The sequence below is a fragment of the Chionomys nivalis genome, chromosome 19 (assembly GCF_950005125.1).
Source record: "Chionomys nivalis chromosome 19, mChiNiv1.1, whole genome shotgun sequence".
NCBI classification, from domain to species: domain Eukaryota; kingdom Metazoa; phylum Chordata; class Mammalia; order Rodentia; family Cricetidae; genus Chionomys; species Chionomys nivalis.
In genome coordinates, this window is record NC_080104.1 from 31084991 (window position 1) to 31102717 (window position 17727).

Here is a 17727-nt window from a genome sequence, read left to right on the forward strand (position 1 = left end):
CAGCTGAGAGCTTCACTCCCACTTTTCAGAAACCTAAATCCTCTTTATTTCTAGGTAAGAAGAAAGGCTCTAGAAGCCAAGTGGATTCATATAGTTGACCACATTACACATAGTCCAACATTCTCAAAGTAAAAATCTGCTGAAAGGAAAGGTAAATCAGCAGTGCTCTAAACTATGGGATCAGGCAACCAGCCCTTCCATGAGACTGGGGTCAGAAAAAGTTAAGTGACAAACACAGGAAAAACATCTCATTTTCCAATATCCAGGTTAGGAATACCTCCAGCTTTATTCAGTCAGATGTATGAAAAAGAAGAATCAGTCGGGTGGTGGTGGTGCACACCTTTAATCCCAGCACTTGGGAGGCAGAGGCAAGCGATCTCTGCGAATTTGAGGCCAGCCTGGTCTACAAAGCGAGTTCCAGAACAGCTAGGGTTGTTACACAGAGAAACCCTGTCTTGAAAAATCAAAAATTAAAAAGAAGAAGAATCACAATACAGGCATTGCCCATGCTCAACAGTAGAGGATACAGCTCCTAGAGACCATCATCCACGCTAATTCTGGCAGAGATACTCCCTCTACCTCCAGTCCCAGAGCTCCTGGTCTAAGACTACCTCCTAGCAGCAGATCCAAAAGACTGCTGGTGGACATGAGAAGGGCTACAAGATACCTGGAAGGGCGCTGCCAGGAGAAGTGGCCACTAAGCGGCTCTGCAGGGTTTGGATGGCATTGGGTGTGGCACTGCTGGAAGCCACAGGTGGCGCTGCGCTGGCTAAAATGCCACCTTCAGAAGGACTTGACCTGGAAACAAAGAAAGGAGTCCTGTCATCCAAAGGGTAGCAGCCCACAGTCAGAGGAAGCATCCAGAGAGATTCAGCCAGGAAGAATTTTCTGTTTGTTTCAGCTTCTAAGCCCTTAACTTATCCTTCTAAAAGTCATGCCTAAATTAAAGAACTGTGGTCTTAACTCAGTAAATGCTCTGCAATCTCCTAAGGAAAAATGAACCCTAACTGTCAGAAATGAAGGAAAAGCTCCCACTGAGAAAAAAAAAAATCACATGCCCATAACTGACAGATTCCAGAATCTCTCAACTTCCCCGAACACCAAATGAACCATAGACTGAGTGAAGGGAAAGGAGGGACTCACTTGGAGGTGGTGAGAAGTCCAGTGAGTTCCTTGGCTCCCGCTGAAGCTCCCAGTGTCATGGTGATAGGTTTCCCCCCAGAAGCTGCAGAACAAACCCCACGACCAAAGGTCAGTTCTAATGTGCCCCTACAGCGAAGGCTAAACTTAAGACTGGAAAGTGTATCCAGATACTTTTCTCTGTCCTGTCTGGTCCCATTTGACCAGTTTCTTTCCCACCTGCTAGTCCCCGCAGCCACTTATAAAATAGTCATTCAGAGGCTTAATATTAATTACAATTGCTTGGCTGATGGCTCAGGCTTCTTACTGGCTAGCTCTTACATACAGATGAACCCATTTCTAAGAATCTGTGTATCACCATGTGGCTCCATGGCATTACCTATTCTCTAGCATATTGCTGCTCTGGTGGCTTGCTGGCATCTCTCTTGACCTTGCCCTTCTTCACCTGTATCTCTGCTTGGATTTCTCACCTAGCTATATTCTACCCTGCCATAGGTCAAAGCAGCTTTATTCATCAACCAATAAAAGCAACACATATTTGCAGTGTACAAGACATCCTAAATCACTTCCTCCTTTCTGTCAAGTTGAAAAGGGAGGTTTTAACTTTAACATTGTAAAATTACATATAACAGAACAGGTTGTCAAGCAAGAATTACAATTATAATAGTCTATTTGGATTTGGCAAAATTAAAGAAAATATCCACCCTATCTTTGTGAGTCTAAAGTTTTATATCTAATTCATCTTTTATCGTAACTAAGGAAAACTGTAATTAGTTTTACCTCTGAAGGCCCCAGAAGGCTATATGGGCAGGACAGAGAAAAAATATCCAGCTACAGAAAAGTGAAAACAGAATAGCTAGCTATGCTATTATAGGAGAGTTGGGAGTTCTTCCATCTTTTAAGCTTTCTGGAGTATCTCATTAACTGAGAACCAGAAAGGGACAAAATATAGCAATGTTCTAAATGGCCCCACAACTACTCTTATGCTCTCTCTCTTGTTGACACAAGGTAACTGCCACTTTCCAACATGTGTGACCTCAGACCATCTCTGTTTCGGGTGTCCTTCACACTGACAGAGGTTGGGCTGCCTGCCAAACTGTGTGCCTGGGAAAGCTGGTCAACCTTTACCAAACACTCCACAAAGGACTCACCTTCAGGCGTTCCACCTTGAGAAAGAGCACAAGGCCCTCCAGCTGTGTCCCCTTGGGAGATCAGGGACACTTTGATCTTTGGTCGCTTGGAGGGCTTTGCACCAGGAAGAGGACTGGAAGGATGATGCCGCTTCAGCTGGACCCTAAGCTCCTCTTTCTCTGCTTCCTCCATAGATTCTGATGAAATGGGAACTAAGAAATGGAGTTAAGGTAAGGTCTTCTGTAAGTTTATAAATACCATAGGTCAAGCCAGCCAAAAGCAGCCTTGTGGGAACACACAGGAGAAATGCCCCAGGTACAGGTCACACCTCATATTTCTACCTCAGCTCTCATCCATTGTGGACCTAACTTGGAGCATCACAGAGATAGTTCTAGCCCATTCAGCTGCGCTGGACTTGGTGGCTCTCAGGACCTACTAGGTGAGGCAGCATCTCGGATTCTGCCCAAAGATAACAGGGCAGAAGTGACCTATGTCACAACCAAGTCTGGGAATATGGGCTTCCACTAACAGATCACTAAGTATAAAGGCAAGCCTTCTGGATTCTTCTTTTGGATTTCTCAGTTCTCCTACTCTTTACACTCAGAAGTCTCCTCCCTTTAGTCTTTCTTAGCACAGGCAAACAAGATGGGATAGGGAGAAAGCATCCCAGTGAATTTGGGCTGGGGGGGGGCACTTGGTATGGGCCACAATTAGGGAATTGATTACCGATCAGTTAGAAGAACTGCTTAGGGATAAATGTACTGGCCTAAGACAGAGGAAAAAGGCAAGAGCTCTAAGTGCCTGGTATGCTTGCAGAATGGAAACAACTAAGGCAGGGAGAAAACAGACATGGAAATGCAAACTTACAGGTCACAGGCATACAAGAGAAACAGAACCAAGAAGCATGGCAAACAAAACAAAACAAAAAACAACACCATGAGAAACCAACAGAAAGAACTGAGAAAGGCAAAGGCCACTGCACAAGCAAAGGGAGCTTGTGGAAAGAATCAGGAGACAGAAGACAGAGGAAAAGAAGAAACAGTGGAGAGGGGGAAGAGTGAGAGGGAGGGGAGGAGAGCAGCAAGCCTGGGCGAGCAAGTGAAAGCAATACTCACCAAAGAGACAGGAGGAGGCGCCAGGAGGAAAAGCTTTCCTCACCAGCATGTTTTGTTTCAGAAAAGCAGCAAACTGTGCTGGAATGAATCAGAAAGAATTATAGAATCATAGCCAGCTAGAGAATGGAGGAACAGAGTGGGAACAAGGAAAAGATGAAAATGGTCATTGGGTGCTTTCAACTAGACGGATCTAGAACCTGACTGCTGTGTACTTGCCACATCGGGCCACTGTCAAGCCTCAACAAACTAGAGCAAGTCAACTGCAAAAAGGGGCAACAGGCAGTGAGGGCTCTGTTTATATTAACTACCACTTCCCATCCACCCATCAGCTCTGTCAAAGTCATGCTTTTATGGATGCTGCTGTCCCCACTGACATTCCTGGGTCTCATCCTAAACCCAGTTCACCACACAACCTTCAAAATCACCTTAGTAACTCCACTAATCATGCTACCCAGAAGTTCAGTAAACTGCTAGCTCTGCCTTCACCAAATTTCTAAGAGAATCCCACACCAGGAACTCAGCTCTTTTCCACCACTCAGGAAGTTAGGTCATAGCGCGTCCACACAGACTCTAGGCACCTAGCCTCTTTTGTTGCCTTCATCCACCCACTCACACTTGTTAGTGGTGTCTCATAAGACGTCTGGGTTTAAGTGACAACTCTGACTCCATTAAAAGCAAAAGGGAATGTGAACAGAGGATCGTGTTGGGATGGAGGGGGTGAAGAGACCAACATAAGGGACAGAGCCACTAATGTTTCCTTCTTGATTCACTGGATTTTTCTTTCCTACACCTCCTCACATAGTCTTTAGATTTCTCCAAACCCTAATTTCAACAATACAAATGTTTTTCACTCTCATCTGAAGCTCAACTGCAGAACCCTGACATAATTTGTAGATGACCCATCATGTAACTCTGAACTCGGTGAGCTGGCCTAGAACCTGAGGAATAAAATCAGTCACTCTGTACTTATCATCTGGAAAGCCCTCTGACTACTGGAATGGTTGGCAAAATATATACTTCTCCAATGAGTAATTAAACGAAAGGTCGGGCCACTACACACAGTCAGCTCATAAGCTCAGTGTCTCCAGCATACCAACACACAAGGCTGTGACTAACAAACACAAAGCCTAGTCCCAGTCTTGGCATTCATTTCAACCTGATTTTGCCTAAAAGCAATATGGGAAAGGGTACCTCTCACACTGAAAAAGCTGCAAATCTAATACTTTCCAACTGCCACAGGACATTAACTACAAGCAATAGAACCCCACTGGGGATGCTGGGACAGGAGACTATACCTTGGGCTTGTTTGTGAGTCAGCACAGCTTCTGTTCTCTGTACATGTCTTTTCAGCAGCTGGGAAGTCCCAATCTGACTGGACTTCTGGGCAGATGTCACTGTGGTCACTTTGGTCTTAGGACTAGAGGTGGGGCTGCTGGACACACTGGAGAGATCCTGGGTAGAGAAGGTCCAAAGGTTTGCATCCAACCATCACTTGGCATGTCTCCCTGGATCTCCCCTTATAGTAATTCCCAGATATCCTCATAAAGAAATACCCAATTATCCAATTATACATCTTCATACCTTCCTCCCTGCACACACTACCTCTGAGCCCGAGGGGGAGGTGGGGAGCTTGGCAGCTGGGGAAGCAGGCCGACTTCCTCGCTCAGGAATTTCAAAGGCCAAGTCTCTTCGGGCCAAGTCCCTGGGCTTCTTCTTCTTTTCAGCATCCTGATCCCGAGGCTCAGTACCCACATGTCCCTCAGCACGAGTAAGCACTCCAGTCAGGAAGTCCACAATCTCATCCTAGTGTGAGAAGAAGCTAAGGCCTGAGTTCTCCTCTGGAGAACAGGACCCTCCTAGATAACATCAAGGCAAACAGAACTCTACTCCTTCCCACTCACAAAGCCAAGCTGCTATCTTGAGAAAGACCAACAGCTGCCTACGTGAAAGAAGCTCTGAGCACATCCACCCTGAGGTGCCTCGCCTGTATCTTTATCCTAGCTCACCTCTCCTTTGCTCTTTTTTTCCTCTTTCCCTTTCTTTGATTGTGATTTAGGTATACCATAGAACCTACTTGATATCCTTCATAGTCCAAAGTGAGGCTGCTGCCATTAAGAGTAAACCTAAGGCAAGAGATAGAAGGCCCAAATACAAAATAAGAGAAAACTGTTTACCTGAATACATCTGTCCACCATGCTTTGAGTCAACCCTTCTGATTTCTTCTTTGCTTTGCTTATTCTTAAGAGGCAAAAAAGAGAAACAGTGAGGCCAGTGAGGTGACTGACTGGGTAAAAGCACTCCCAGAGAAAATCTAATGACTAAGTTCAAATTCTGCCACCCAGAGTGAAAGGAGAGAACTGACCTGGAAGCTGTCCTCTGACTTCCACATACATGCCATGTTCCCACATCCTGGTCCATGTGTACCTACCTCCATTCACACATCTTTCTCCCCACCTCTCTCAAACACACATACAGAAAGAGGGAGAGTTGTAAAAAATTCTTTAACTACAACTAAGATCCTTTCTCAAAATAACAAAAACCTGGTTTCTGACTGAGGCTCCTGGCAAAGAGAAAACCAGGCCCTTAAGTTATACAATGGAAGAGTTATTAGTAAGCCTCCAAAACAAATTAAATAAAGCTTAATACAAATAATACCCATGTTCATGTTGATCCTTCAACCTGAGTTGCTCAGGACCCACATAGTTTGAGGAGAACTAACTCCAAGTTATCCTCTGACCTTCATAAAAGTGCTGTGGCATGTGAACACTCACACACACACCAATCAATGATAAAAATATAACTTAAAAATTAAAAAAATTTTTTTTTCATTTTTTTCGAGACAGGGTTTCTCTGTGGCTTTGGAGCCCATCCTGGAACTAGCTCTTGTAGACCAGGCTGGCCTTGAACTCAGAGATCCTCGTGCCTCTGCCTCCCAAGTGTTGGGATTAAAAGTGTGCGCCACCACCACCCTGCCAACATTTTTTAAAACCAGGTGTGGTAGCGTAACCAGCACTCAGGATGCCGAGGCAGGCAGATCTCTGTGAGTTTAAAAACAAGTATCTGAAACTGAGCATGGTGCAGGAGACAGAGAGAGAGAGAGAGAGAGAGAGAGAGAGAGAGAGAGAGAGAGAGAGAGAGAGAGAGAGAGAGAGATATCCAGGACAGCCAGAACTAAAATTCTCCCAAAATTTGGTTCCATTTATACTCCAAAATGTATCCAGTCAGGATTAAGACAAGTGAATCTATGTTCACACTGACCCTAAGAAAAAAAAAATTTAAATGCCTACGCCAGGAAAAGTTTGACGACAAAGAATCTCAAAGTATCTTCTCCCCACAAGATGACTCCTAATTACAAAGGGAAAAACAGTAATTTCATAGTGGAGAACCCCACAGCAGCTATCTTAACTGCACGATCAAAGTTAAAACTACCTATAACTGGTCAGTGTCTTTAATAGTGTCAAGGTCACAGAAAAAAATCACTAAAGACTGAACACGAAGATTTAGTAGTTAAGGGCAGAAGGATTGTGTTCAAGGTCATCCTCAATACATGGTAAATATGAGTGCAGCCTATGTCAAAAACAAGAGAGACATTAGGGAGACACGATGAAATATAAGTTTGTTGTTTAGACCAGACAATGCTATCAAATTGACATTAGTTTCCTCATTTTGAGAATTATACTTTGGTTATACAAGAAACTTTAGGTGAAAGACAGATGAGATTTCGGATTTCTTATACTATTTTTGCCGCTTTAAGTCTTTTAAGTTTTTGAGATAGTTGGTTCAAGGGCCTGGCTGGCCTCAGACTGAATCCTTCTGCCTCAACCTTCTGAACGTATATTGGGATGATAGGATTCAACTTTTATTTATTTATTTTTTAAAAATATTTATTTATTATGTATACAATAGTCTGTCTGTGTGTATGCCTGCAGGCCAGAAGAGGACACCAGACCTCATTACAGATGGTTGTAAGCCACCATGTGGTTGCTGGGAATTGAACTCAGAACCTCTGGAAGAGCAGGCAATGCTCTTAACCTTTGAGCCATCTCTCTAGCCTGGATTCAACTTTTATTATTTCAGTCACACTGGTTTGTCACTGCACCGCCATCTTGGACAAGCTTTTTTTCCAACATCCTAACATGTTCCCTGTTGGTTCTAGAGGAATGCACCCACCTGAGATTATCATCAGCTCCTCCGACCACCACCAAGCTATTTTCTGCTCTAATCTTTTCCCGGAAGTCCTCCATGGCTTCAGGGTGGCACTGCAGAGAATTCTGACCAATGACAAAGAGGACTGGAGTCTTCATGTCCAAGAGGGGATCATCTACATCCTAAAAGAGGCAGGTAGCAGTTTAGATTTAGAATTGGTACTCAGGAAACACTGACCTTGAAGCTATTCAGAAAAGTCAGTTGTGAACCTGCAGGAGGCCTCAGCCTCAACCTACCCTGGATGCAATAAGCAAGCCACTGTCCCTCATTCCTGCTGTCCTCCATTCCCACCGCCAAAGACCAACCACTTTGACCTTGCTCTTACCCCTCGGGGGCCATCCACAGTAAGCAGAGGAAACCCAAGGCAGACAACTGCAGTGACGTACTCCATCACAGATACCTGTAAGTAAGGGCACCATTCATCTTTAGGGCAAATGAATTAATTGCGCCTCAGCCGCCCCAGAATGCAGGTGGGACTGGCTAGTCGAGAGTCACCAGTCAGTCCCAGCTTTTCTTGCTTGTCTTAGCCTTCAGTTTTGTCAGCCATGACACGATTAAGTGTACAGAACACAGGCAGTCACCTCCTAGAGACCTCCACATACACCTGAGCCTGATGACAGCTGTCACACTTCAGACCCACCAGCAACCTAGATTATAGCCCTCCTTACTGACTTCCTTATTGAGAAAATATAATCAAAAGAACAAAATGTTGCAAGCTCAGAGTAGCACACTTACCTCTCATGTGCAAGGCTCTGGGTTTTATCCCCGTAACAGAGAACACCCCAAAATATAGAAAAACCACAAACGCCAACCCTATCCCTTAAGCAGAGAAATCTCTTATCAGTGGTTTTAAGGGATAGCTTCCACACAGCAGAGACTTCTCAAGGTAAGTGGCTACGCAGACTTCTGTCCCAGGTTGTGCAGAGTATAGTGGGTGCTTGCTCTCACTACTTTGACTATGCTGGTTGGAAGAAGTGGAGCTTTCCAAAGTCAAGGACACTTACGCAAGCTGATATAAACATGCAGGGGAAAAAAAAATGTTCCTTAATATTTATAAAGGAACCAAACATGAATATAACATCAAATTCAAAACTACTAATTTGTCCCCATTTGAAATGTTAAAGAGAGAGCACAATATGGTGTTTAAGTCTAGAGAAAAGGAATCTTTTTACTTGTTCAAACATATATAAAAAAATACAGTAGTTGGAAATTTGTTTTTTGTTTTTTTGAGACAGGGTTTCTTTGTGTAGCCCTGGCTGTTATAGAACTTGCTCTGTAGACCAGGCTGGCCTCGAACTCAAAAGTCCCACTTACCTCTGACTCCCAGGTGCTGGGGTTAAAGGAGTGCACCACCACTGCCTGGCCATATTTGGAACTTTTAAATACAGTTTTGTTTTCTCTTCTCAGAAGTTTGGGCTATCCCAGAACTCACTACATATAGCCCAAGTTAGTCCCAAATTCACGGCAATCTTTGTACCTCAGCCTACCTAGTGCTAAGATTATAAGCCTGGTTGAGGTGATCACTGGTAAAGCTATGTGAGGAGATCAAGGAATTTATCTATTACTCTATTCTTCCTATAGTAACATATCTATAATAACATTCATTTTTTAAATAATTAATTTATTTTTACTTTATGTACATTGGTGTTTTGCGTACCTAAATGTCTATATGAGGGCATCAGATGCCCTGGAACAGGAGTTACAAACAACTGTGAGCTGCCATGTGGGTGCTGGGAATTGAACCTGGGTACTCGCCAAGAGCAGTCACTGCTCTTAACAACTAAGCCATCTCTCCAGTCCCCCATAATTAACATTTAGTTTGTCTTCCACAATGTAAATGCAGTTTCCCACACAAAGTATCTAGCACAAAGACGAAAGAAAATTTAAAGTAGTAACAGTAGCACGTTTCCATGACCACCTTTAAGTTTTCAGTGACCTCCAAATACAACAGAAATTACTTACATGACAGGCCACCAAAGCTCCTGTATTCCAACCGATCAAGATGATGGGCTTGTGTGGAAAATGGCTGTGGATCTTTGTGACAAGAGAAAGACGACAGTGAATAGGAGACTGTGCGTGGGCACAGACAACCCCACACTACTGGGTGCACCTCCATGAACTAAACCTGGGCACTCTCACCTCCAGCACTTTGCTTCTCACTGCCCCAATCATGTGTTCAAGGCACTGCAGAACTCCTACCCCACTACCATTGTTCAGCAGATGGGTAGCTACAGGGATAACCTGAAAGGGAAGAAAGAGCTCCATGCAGCAGTGCCAAGTTTCAAACCTCAATTCTGCTTAACTTTATCCCAAATCTCTTAGACAGTTGACAATTAAATGCCAAAATTAGAGTTAAAGGGATGAACACCACCATTTGAGTTCAACAAACTTGACCCCATCCCACACACCCTTCTCTTTAATCCTCCAAGACCACATTTTTACCCAGAATTCCTCTTGTCCTTAAAATTACCTTGCCTAAGCAGGAAAGTTGCGACTGCCAGAAGCGGTGGCGGCGTGAGGCAGGGAACACAGAGCTGGAGGGACCAGAGGAGGCGATGAGAATCAAAGGAGAACCAGGGAGTTTGCTCTGAGGAGAAAGAATCCCATCCAAGAACCACTGAGTGAGAGGTATTCACCTATAAACTCTCAACAGTTCTCACACCAACCACCAATCCTTTGCTTATGGCTGGAGGGACGGCTCAGCAGTTAAGAGCACATACTGCTCTTCCAGGGAAGCAGAGTTCAGTTCCTAGCACCCATGTCAAGTGCCTGTAACTCAGTTCCCTCTTCCAGCCTTCATGAGGACCTGTACTCATGTGTAAACACCCACTTTAAAAGAAATGAACCCAAGCTATTACTAAGAAAGTTAAGTCACTTATCTTCCCCTGCCAAGCCTCTAAGGGTCAGTCTAAACATTTTATGTGGCAGTAAAGGCTGAACAACCAACTTACTGGTTTGTTGTGAGAAAGCACACCAACAGCAGGGTCCCACGGCCTCTTGAGGAGGAGCGACAAGGCCTCTGCTCCTGCAGCCCCAGTCTTTGTGTTGGATGACACAAGCATGCGGTCGATCAAAGTTGGGATCTACAAAGAAGGATAGGCAAAGATATTTCCAGTGTGAAGTGAGAAACCTTCCCTCCAGCATCAGGGCAGTAGCCCACTTCTTAGCTCTTATGCATATCAAATCTGTGCACAGCCAAAGTACACTCCCACTGTGAAAGGAAAGCAGAGATGATCCTCTGGAAGGCAATTTGGTGAGCTGTATCAATGGACTGAAGTTTATTCCACCATCCCTTTCCCAGATGACTGTACTTTGGGTACTTTTCTTATCAGGATACACACAGAAGTCAGGGTGACATATTCCTATGTGATCCCAGCACTTGGAAGAGGATTAAAAATTCAATGTCAACCTCAGCTACAAAGGGGACAACCTGGGATACATTAGACCCTGTCTCAAAAAAATAAACATCCACGCTATTTTCTGGATATAGCCTTCAAGTCAAGACAAGTATAATGAAACCTGTTATTGTTTCCCCAAAATATATCCTACTGTATTATGCATATTGTGATTTATATTATATCCTGTTTTTAACTATCCCCCAAAAATGTGACCTCACCAATATATAAACATAGGTTTTAGACATGCTGATGCTTATATTGCAAAGAAATATCTTCATGAATCCCACAATACCCACAGAGAAGTCAAAACAATCTCAAAGAAAGAAAGATTTTTAAGTGTTAAAGGTAGATTCATAGGTATTTTAAAACGGTTTCCAGAAACTAGAGAATATGGTTTGAGGTAGGCATAAAACTCCAAAGGCAGCAGGCTAAGATAAGCTATTCCTAACTCAGGAGTGGGAAGGAGGGAGGGAGAAAGGAGGGAGGGAAGAGGAAGAGAAGGAGAGACATGCAGACAGACAGACTGATTAGAAGCTGGGAGTAACTCTTACCTAGGATTTGCAAGGCCCTGGTTTGATCCATAACACACAAAATAATTAAAATAAAACAGATAATGCATTGTGGTATGTTACTTGAAATCCTTCATCTGTCCTCCATATAAATATGCTTCACATAAGTAGTCTAAAAGATTGGAAATCTGGGCCCAACACTCAGGAAACTGAGGCAGGAGGATATCCAATTCAAGGCCAGCAAAGGGAAATCCTGCCTCAAAAACACAAGTAAATAAACAACATAGGAAGAGGAGATACTAAAAGGATCTCCACATGAGGTTTTGAAAATTATAATCTCTAGACTGCCTCAGTTAACTCACAGAAGTTAATGTTTATACAGTAGCTGCTCTTACAGAGCACCAAGCTAATCCTGCAGAGGGATTTAACCTCAAAGGGTGAGAAAGACAAACCAACGGGGGGCACTGCTAACTGCCATGGGAGGAAAAAGAAGCCCTACACTTGTGATTTCAGTCATCCAACAGAGCAGGGCAGGTCAACAGGAAATTCACATCTGAAGCAACAACATATACAGTGAAACAGGCTTAGGTTAGGCAACTCAACATCAGCACTCCAGCACAGCTGGGCATGGTAGCTGTAATCCCAGAACTTGGGAAGCAGAAGGAAGAGGATTAAAGCAAGTTCAAAGACTGTCTGGTCTACATAGCAAGTTCTAGGCCAGACAGGTTACCCAGTGAGACAAAAAGCAAGGATGTGTGGTGTTTATTCCAGACCCAAGCGGACTTAAGTAACAGATTCCAGCACAGAAGTAGGAGTCCACAGTGACAGGGGTTAAAGCCAAACTGCTTTAACCGCCCCAGGATCACCACCCCAAACTGGCCATTCTCACTGAGCATGAGCCACAACACTGTGAACACTATAAAGCTTTCTCAGGCAGCAGAGTTTACCTATGAAGCTGAAAAGTCTGAGGCTCACTGTCAACATGAAATAAGTCATCTATAACTTACTTTCACTTAGGAGCTAGAAGATCAGGATTCCCCAGCTCTTCCAGTCCTACATTCATTCTGTCTCAACACAATTAAGACCCTGAGTTTGCTGTCCCTTCTCTGCTCTCTTCATAACGAAATTAAAGGTGAAAATAGCTAGGCTAAGAGTCAGTTGCTGTCTAACACCTAACAAGTATTTTAAAGCAAAATAATCCCATATCATTAATAGCTTTAAATCTGGATCACCATGGAGATCCCAGGGTATACAGTACCTTATATTCAATGTGCTCACTGACTGGTGGTGTAATAGGCAGACTCATGCCATTCCACTTAAACCATACCAGACGCCAGCAGTATGTCCAGGTAGCACTGGCACCCACTGTTTACACTTGAGTCCACAACAGGCATCTGTCATGCTCAAAATATCTCTCAGTTCATTTACACAAGGCATGCCCCACTAGTATCTTAAACCAGAAGTAGTGCCAACTTGTCTTCATTTCTTCTTTTTTTGTTTTTTTGAGACAGGGTTTCTCAGTAGCTATGGAGCCAGTCCTGGAACTAGCTCTGTAGACCAAGCTGGCCTTGAACTCAGAGATTCACCTGCCTAAGTCTCTCTCGAATGCTAGAATTAAAGGCGTGCACCACCACCGCCCAGTGCAAACTTTTCAAGCAAGGGGTATTGCATCTAAATCCTGGTCACAGCAAGTGTGGCAGAGCTACCATTGCCCCAGGCACTACCAACACTTGTCTCTAAAGCACACTACTCACCAAATATATTTCTTTTTGTTCATTCCCATGCCTGATACATTATAAATACAAGGTAAGTATTAGCTGGATGAAAAAGATTAGGTCAAATATCCTACCACACATGTATCTATTGTATCTAGTCCTGAGTTTTGTTTTCACTTTGGCACAAAGTGAGTTTTCTCCAGCCTTCTGCAACTTCACAAAAAATCCAATTAAGAACCAATAAAACCAGAAGTTTTGAAGACATGACTCAGAGAACTAATGACTGGACAAAAGCAAGGGCCTGGACTCCATCCCAGTACCACCATGTAAAAGAAAAGGAAAGTGAAGAACTGAACTAAGTACCGCTGCCTAAGGCCATCCTGTGCTGGAGCAAAGCACACATACTCCTCAAGCCCCTATGAGGACCACTTAAATAATCCTCAGTAATTACTGTGGGCTTCTCATATGCTGGCTCTTGTGTCAAGATCTCTACCTTAATTCACTAACTCAATCCCTACAGAAATGAACTTGCAGTGTAGACCAGGTTACATCACCATCAAGTGATGGTGAGCCACCTACCTGTGCCTCTAGAGTACTGGATTAAAGGCATGTACCACCACACCCAGTCAATGGTTCATCACTTGATGAGAAGAGACTTAGTGTCAGACAGTTCCTTGCTATGTAATTTCCTGGCCCTCTGAGCACCACAGATCTGCTTCTCACAGCCTCCTTATTGACAGACCTCCTTGGTAAAACCTTCATCTCCTCCACCACAATTCAATTCACCGATGACTCAAAGCACAAACTGCAAGGCTATAGAGGTTAAATATGTATTCTGGTTTTCAGATGCCACACCTCATCCAAAAGATGGAAGACTGAAGAAATTTACAGCAAACATAAACCTAAAATGATACCTTTTTCTTATTTTAACATTCAAATTGTTAGACTCAACCATGCTGACCTGGTCACAATGGTCTTGTCCAAATCTAAACCCTGAACCCACAGCAAATACAAGCTACTGCTAGGAAAAAGTAACAAAAGCCTCACCTTCCCTTTCAGTGTCTGCAAAGCGTCCAAGTAAGCAGCCAGCATGGGCAGACTCAAGGTCTCCACGAGGGTGGTATGTAGCCACTGGATCAGCTTGGTGTCCCAGCTTACACTTGCCAGAGCCTGTCGCACCCTCCTTGCACACTTGTCCACAGCAACACGACGCAGCACAGGCTCATTGCAAGCCTAAAAGATGTTCATGAAAAGAGGTTGGGGGGATGGCACATGACAACACAGAACACAGTCAATCAGTGAGGCCTGAACTAAGAGTTAATTATAGACAGATTTCTGACGTCTTACCCCTTCGTTGGCTAAGCGTGCGAGTCGGTCAGACTGCAGGGCTTTGAGGATCTTGTTGAACAGCTTGCTCTGAGCCACAGTCCAGCCAGTCCTGTAACAGAGACTCTGAGGAATTAAAGTGTAACCTTAAAGACATTTCCCATATATGTTCACCATACAAAGAGATACTATCACATTTTTGTTCCCATTATGGAAGCATACTGCACTGAGCATAAAATTTTGGTCCCAATTCTGCCAACGAATTGGCTCACCATACACTCCAAGTCAGGACCAGTCTGGAGTCTTTGAGTGCTTGCAAAGCTAATTATCAATCTGGTGGCTAAAATAATCATATTAGTAACCAAAGACATGGCACCAGTACACAGTTAAATTCTATTGGTTATTTTCCAGATAGGGTCTCACACCAAACTGAACTCAAACTCCAAATTCCTCCTTCCTCAGCCTCCAGAATGTTGGGATTACAACATATGCCACAATGTCAACAAGCATCTTTCTTTTTTTTCTTTTTTCGGTTTTTCAAGACAGGGTTTGGAGCCTGTCCTGGAACTAGTTCTTGTAGACCAGACTGGTCTCGAACTCAGATGCGCCTGCTTCTGCCTCCTGAGTGCTGGAATTAAAGGCATGCACCACCACCACCCGGCTTTAGTAAGCATCTTAATGTGCTATACTAGAAACATGAGAGTAAGGCAAGAGCTCTTTTTAAATCAGTTTGAAAAGCAAAAATGCAAAAGAACTATTATCACAATTCTTCAAAGCCTCAATATTGTATCCCAGTTTACATTTTTTCTGTTACAAAACTAGCAAAACAACATTAACATTAACCTAGTACATGACAATAACATATAAATGTCCGCCTTCCCTATTTTTTCACAGCCCTCTGTGCCCTTCTAAACTCAGCTGTAAACTCTGCAATTACAAGTCTATCCTATTGTTCTTTTTTTTTTTTTTTTTTTTTTTTTTTTTTGGTTTTTCGAGACAGGGTTTCTCTGTAGCTTTGGTGCCTGTCCGAGAACTAGCTCTTATAGACCAGGCTGGCCTCGAACTCCCAGAGATCCACCTGTCTCTGCCTCCTGAGTGCTGGGATTAAAGGTGTGCACCACCACCGCCCAGCTATTGTTCTCCTTTTATTTGTTTACTTTTGGTGTTTCAAATGAGGGTTTCTCTGTATACCCTTGACTGTCCTGGAACTCACTATGTAGACCAGGCTGGCCCAGAACTCAGAGAGATCCACTTGCCTCTGCCTCCTGAGTGCTGAGATTAAAGGTGTGCCCCACCACTGCCCAGCATATCCTACTGATCTTAGCCCCACACTTCACTCCCAACGTAGCAGTATAGAGCTTATTAACATCACTCCCAATCTCAGTAATTCTGATATCCCAACTATGACTAATAATCTTAAAGACAGGAGGAGAACGGCAATATAAGACATTTAAACTTTATTCACTCTCTCTGCCATCAAGAAACTCCCAATATACTTAGCACGGTGGTGGTGGTGCACAGCTTTAATGCCAGCACTAGGGAGACAGAGACAAGTGATTTTTGTGAGTTCAAGGCCAGCCATGTCTATAGAACGAGTTCCAGGACAGCTCGGACAGTTACACAGAGAAACCCTGTCTCGAAAAAATAAACAAATAAGCACAAATAACTCCAAAAAACAAATTTAAAAACCCAGTCAGACGGTGGTGGTGCACACCTTTAATCCCAGCACTCAAGAGACAGAGATAAGAGGATCTCTGTAAATTTGAGGTCAGCCTGGTCTACAAAAGCTAGTTGCAATACAGGCTTCAGAGTTACAAAGAAACCCTGTCTCAAAAAAACAAAACCAACAAAAACAACAACAACAAAAAAACCCCAACGACCTGGTGCTAATGAGATGGCTCTAGGGGAAAGTGATCACTATGCAAACATGAGGACAAGGACATCAGTTTGTATCCCCAAACACCCATGTAAAAGTTGGGCATGGTGACATATGTCTCTAACTATAATGCTAGGTTCAGGAGTGGGGTGAGACAGAAGGATCCCAGGGACGTGCTGGCCAATCAGTCTAACCAATCAGCAATCTCTTCACTGAGAGAGTCTATATCAAAAACTAAGGTAGAAACCAGAGGAAGATACCAGACATCAACCTCTAGCCTCTATCTGTAGAAACACACGTGATAACAGCTTTATAATCTGCATGTACACTCAAATACATGTATACATACATGCAAAACACACACACAACAAATAAAATGAAAAAAAAAAAAGTTAAAGTTCTTGCAAATGAACCATGTGGATCCCAGTACCTTCCTAATTTCATCACCCAATGATTATCACTCAGGTTTAGTTCAGTGTGCTCTTCTGTTCCTGATCAATATTATCCATTCCCTTACATTCACGTGCATCATGCATAGCCCTGTATCTGGAGCCTTTTCATTCTTCGCTAAATTCTAACAGTAATGTCCTTTTTCCTCTCCTGCGAGATCACTGTTAAATATCACCTTCTACTGAGGCCTCCTTGAACCTTTTATACCACCGTGGGATTCTCTAGCTCCATTTTCCAATAACATCGCTACCTCACATTCCAGCCATTCTGTGTTTGGTTCCCTTTGTTAGAATGTAAAAGTCAAGCACAACAGTTCATGTTTTCCTTTCCCTTCAGATCACTGAAATGTACAGTATATTTACCCTAGTAGCACCTCTCCATGTACAGTGATTCTCAGGTGGTCTTGAGACTTGCATGTGGCCATGGGAGGAAACAATGTCCACAAACAGTAGAGAAAAGGCTTTCTGGAGACAGATATATTTCCATTTTAATGTACTTCTTGTTTTTTAGTCATTAGTTGAATTCTATCTGTAAGCACTAAGATTATTGTGTGTGTAGTGTATAATGTGGATGGGGTGTCAATGTGTGTACATGTGGAAGCCAGAGGTTGAATTTAGGTGTCCTCTTTATCTTTCTCCATATTGTTTGAAACAGTGTCTCCCACAGACCCTGGTACTCAATGACTGACTAAATGGCTGTCCAGCAAGTTCCAAGGACCCCCATCTCCTTCCTCTCAAACACTGGGATCACAGATGTATATTGCCATACCCAGCTTTTTTATGTAGGTGCTAAAGACCCAAACTCAGGTCCTGACGCTTACACAAAAGCCGTATCTTACCCACTGAGCCATATCTCTCAGCC

The 17727-nt window shown here is 43.4% G+C and overlaps 1 protein-coding gene across 5 annotated transcripts in view; it reads right to left on the reverse strand.

The window, feature by feature from the left end:
• Kansl3 (KAT8 regulatory NSL complex subunit 3) overlaps positions 1–17727 on the reverse strand; it is a 34270-nt gene that overhangs the window by 7234 nt on the left and 9309 nt on the right. For 4 of the 5 annotated variants that reach the window (XM_057794631.1, XM_057794630.1, XM_057794633.1 and 1 more), the window contains 15 exons: positions 14562–14652; positions 14262–14447; positions 10544–10675; positions 10063–10179; positions 9732–9833; positions 9555–9626; positions 7918–7992; positions 7557–7714; positions 5561–5624; positions 4989–5189; positions 4682–4838; positions 3387–3464; positions 2292–2483; positions 1144–1225; positions 668–798 (listed from right to left, as the gene is read on the reverse strand). In XM_057794631.1, coding sequence (XP_057650614.1) covers positions 668–798; positions 1144–1225; positions 2292–2483; positions 3387–3464; positions 4682–4838; positions 4989–5189; positions 5561–5624; positions 7557–7714; positions 7918–7992; positions 9555–9626; positions 9732–9833; positions 10063–10179; positions 10544–10675; positions 14262–14447; positions 14562–14652 — 1838 coding nt within the window. The remainder of the gene's footprint in view (positions 1–667; positions 799–1143; positions 1226–2291; positions 2484–3386; positions 3465–4681; positions 4839–4988; positions 5190–5560; positions 5625–7556; positions 7715–7917; positions 7993–9554; positions 9627–9731; positions 9834–10062; positions 10180–10543; positions 10676–14261; positions 14448–14561; positions 14653–17727) is intronic. The other variant, XM_057794632.1, reaches the window with a different exon arrangement.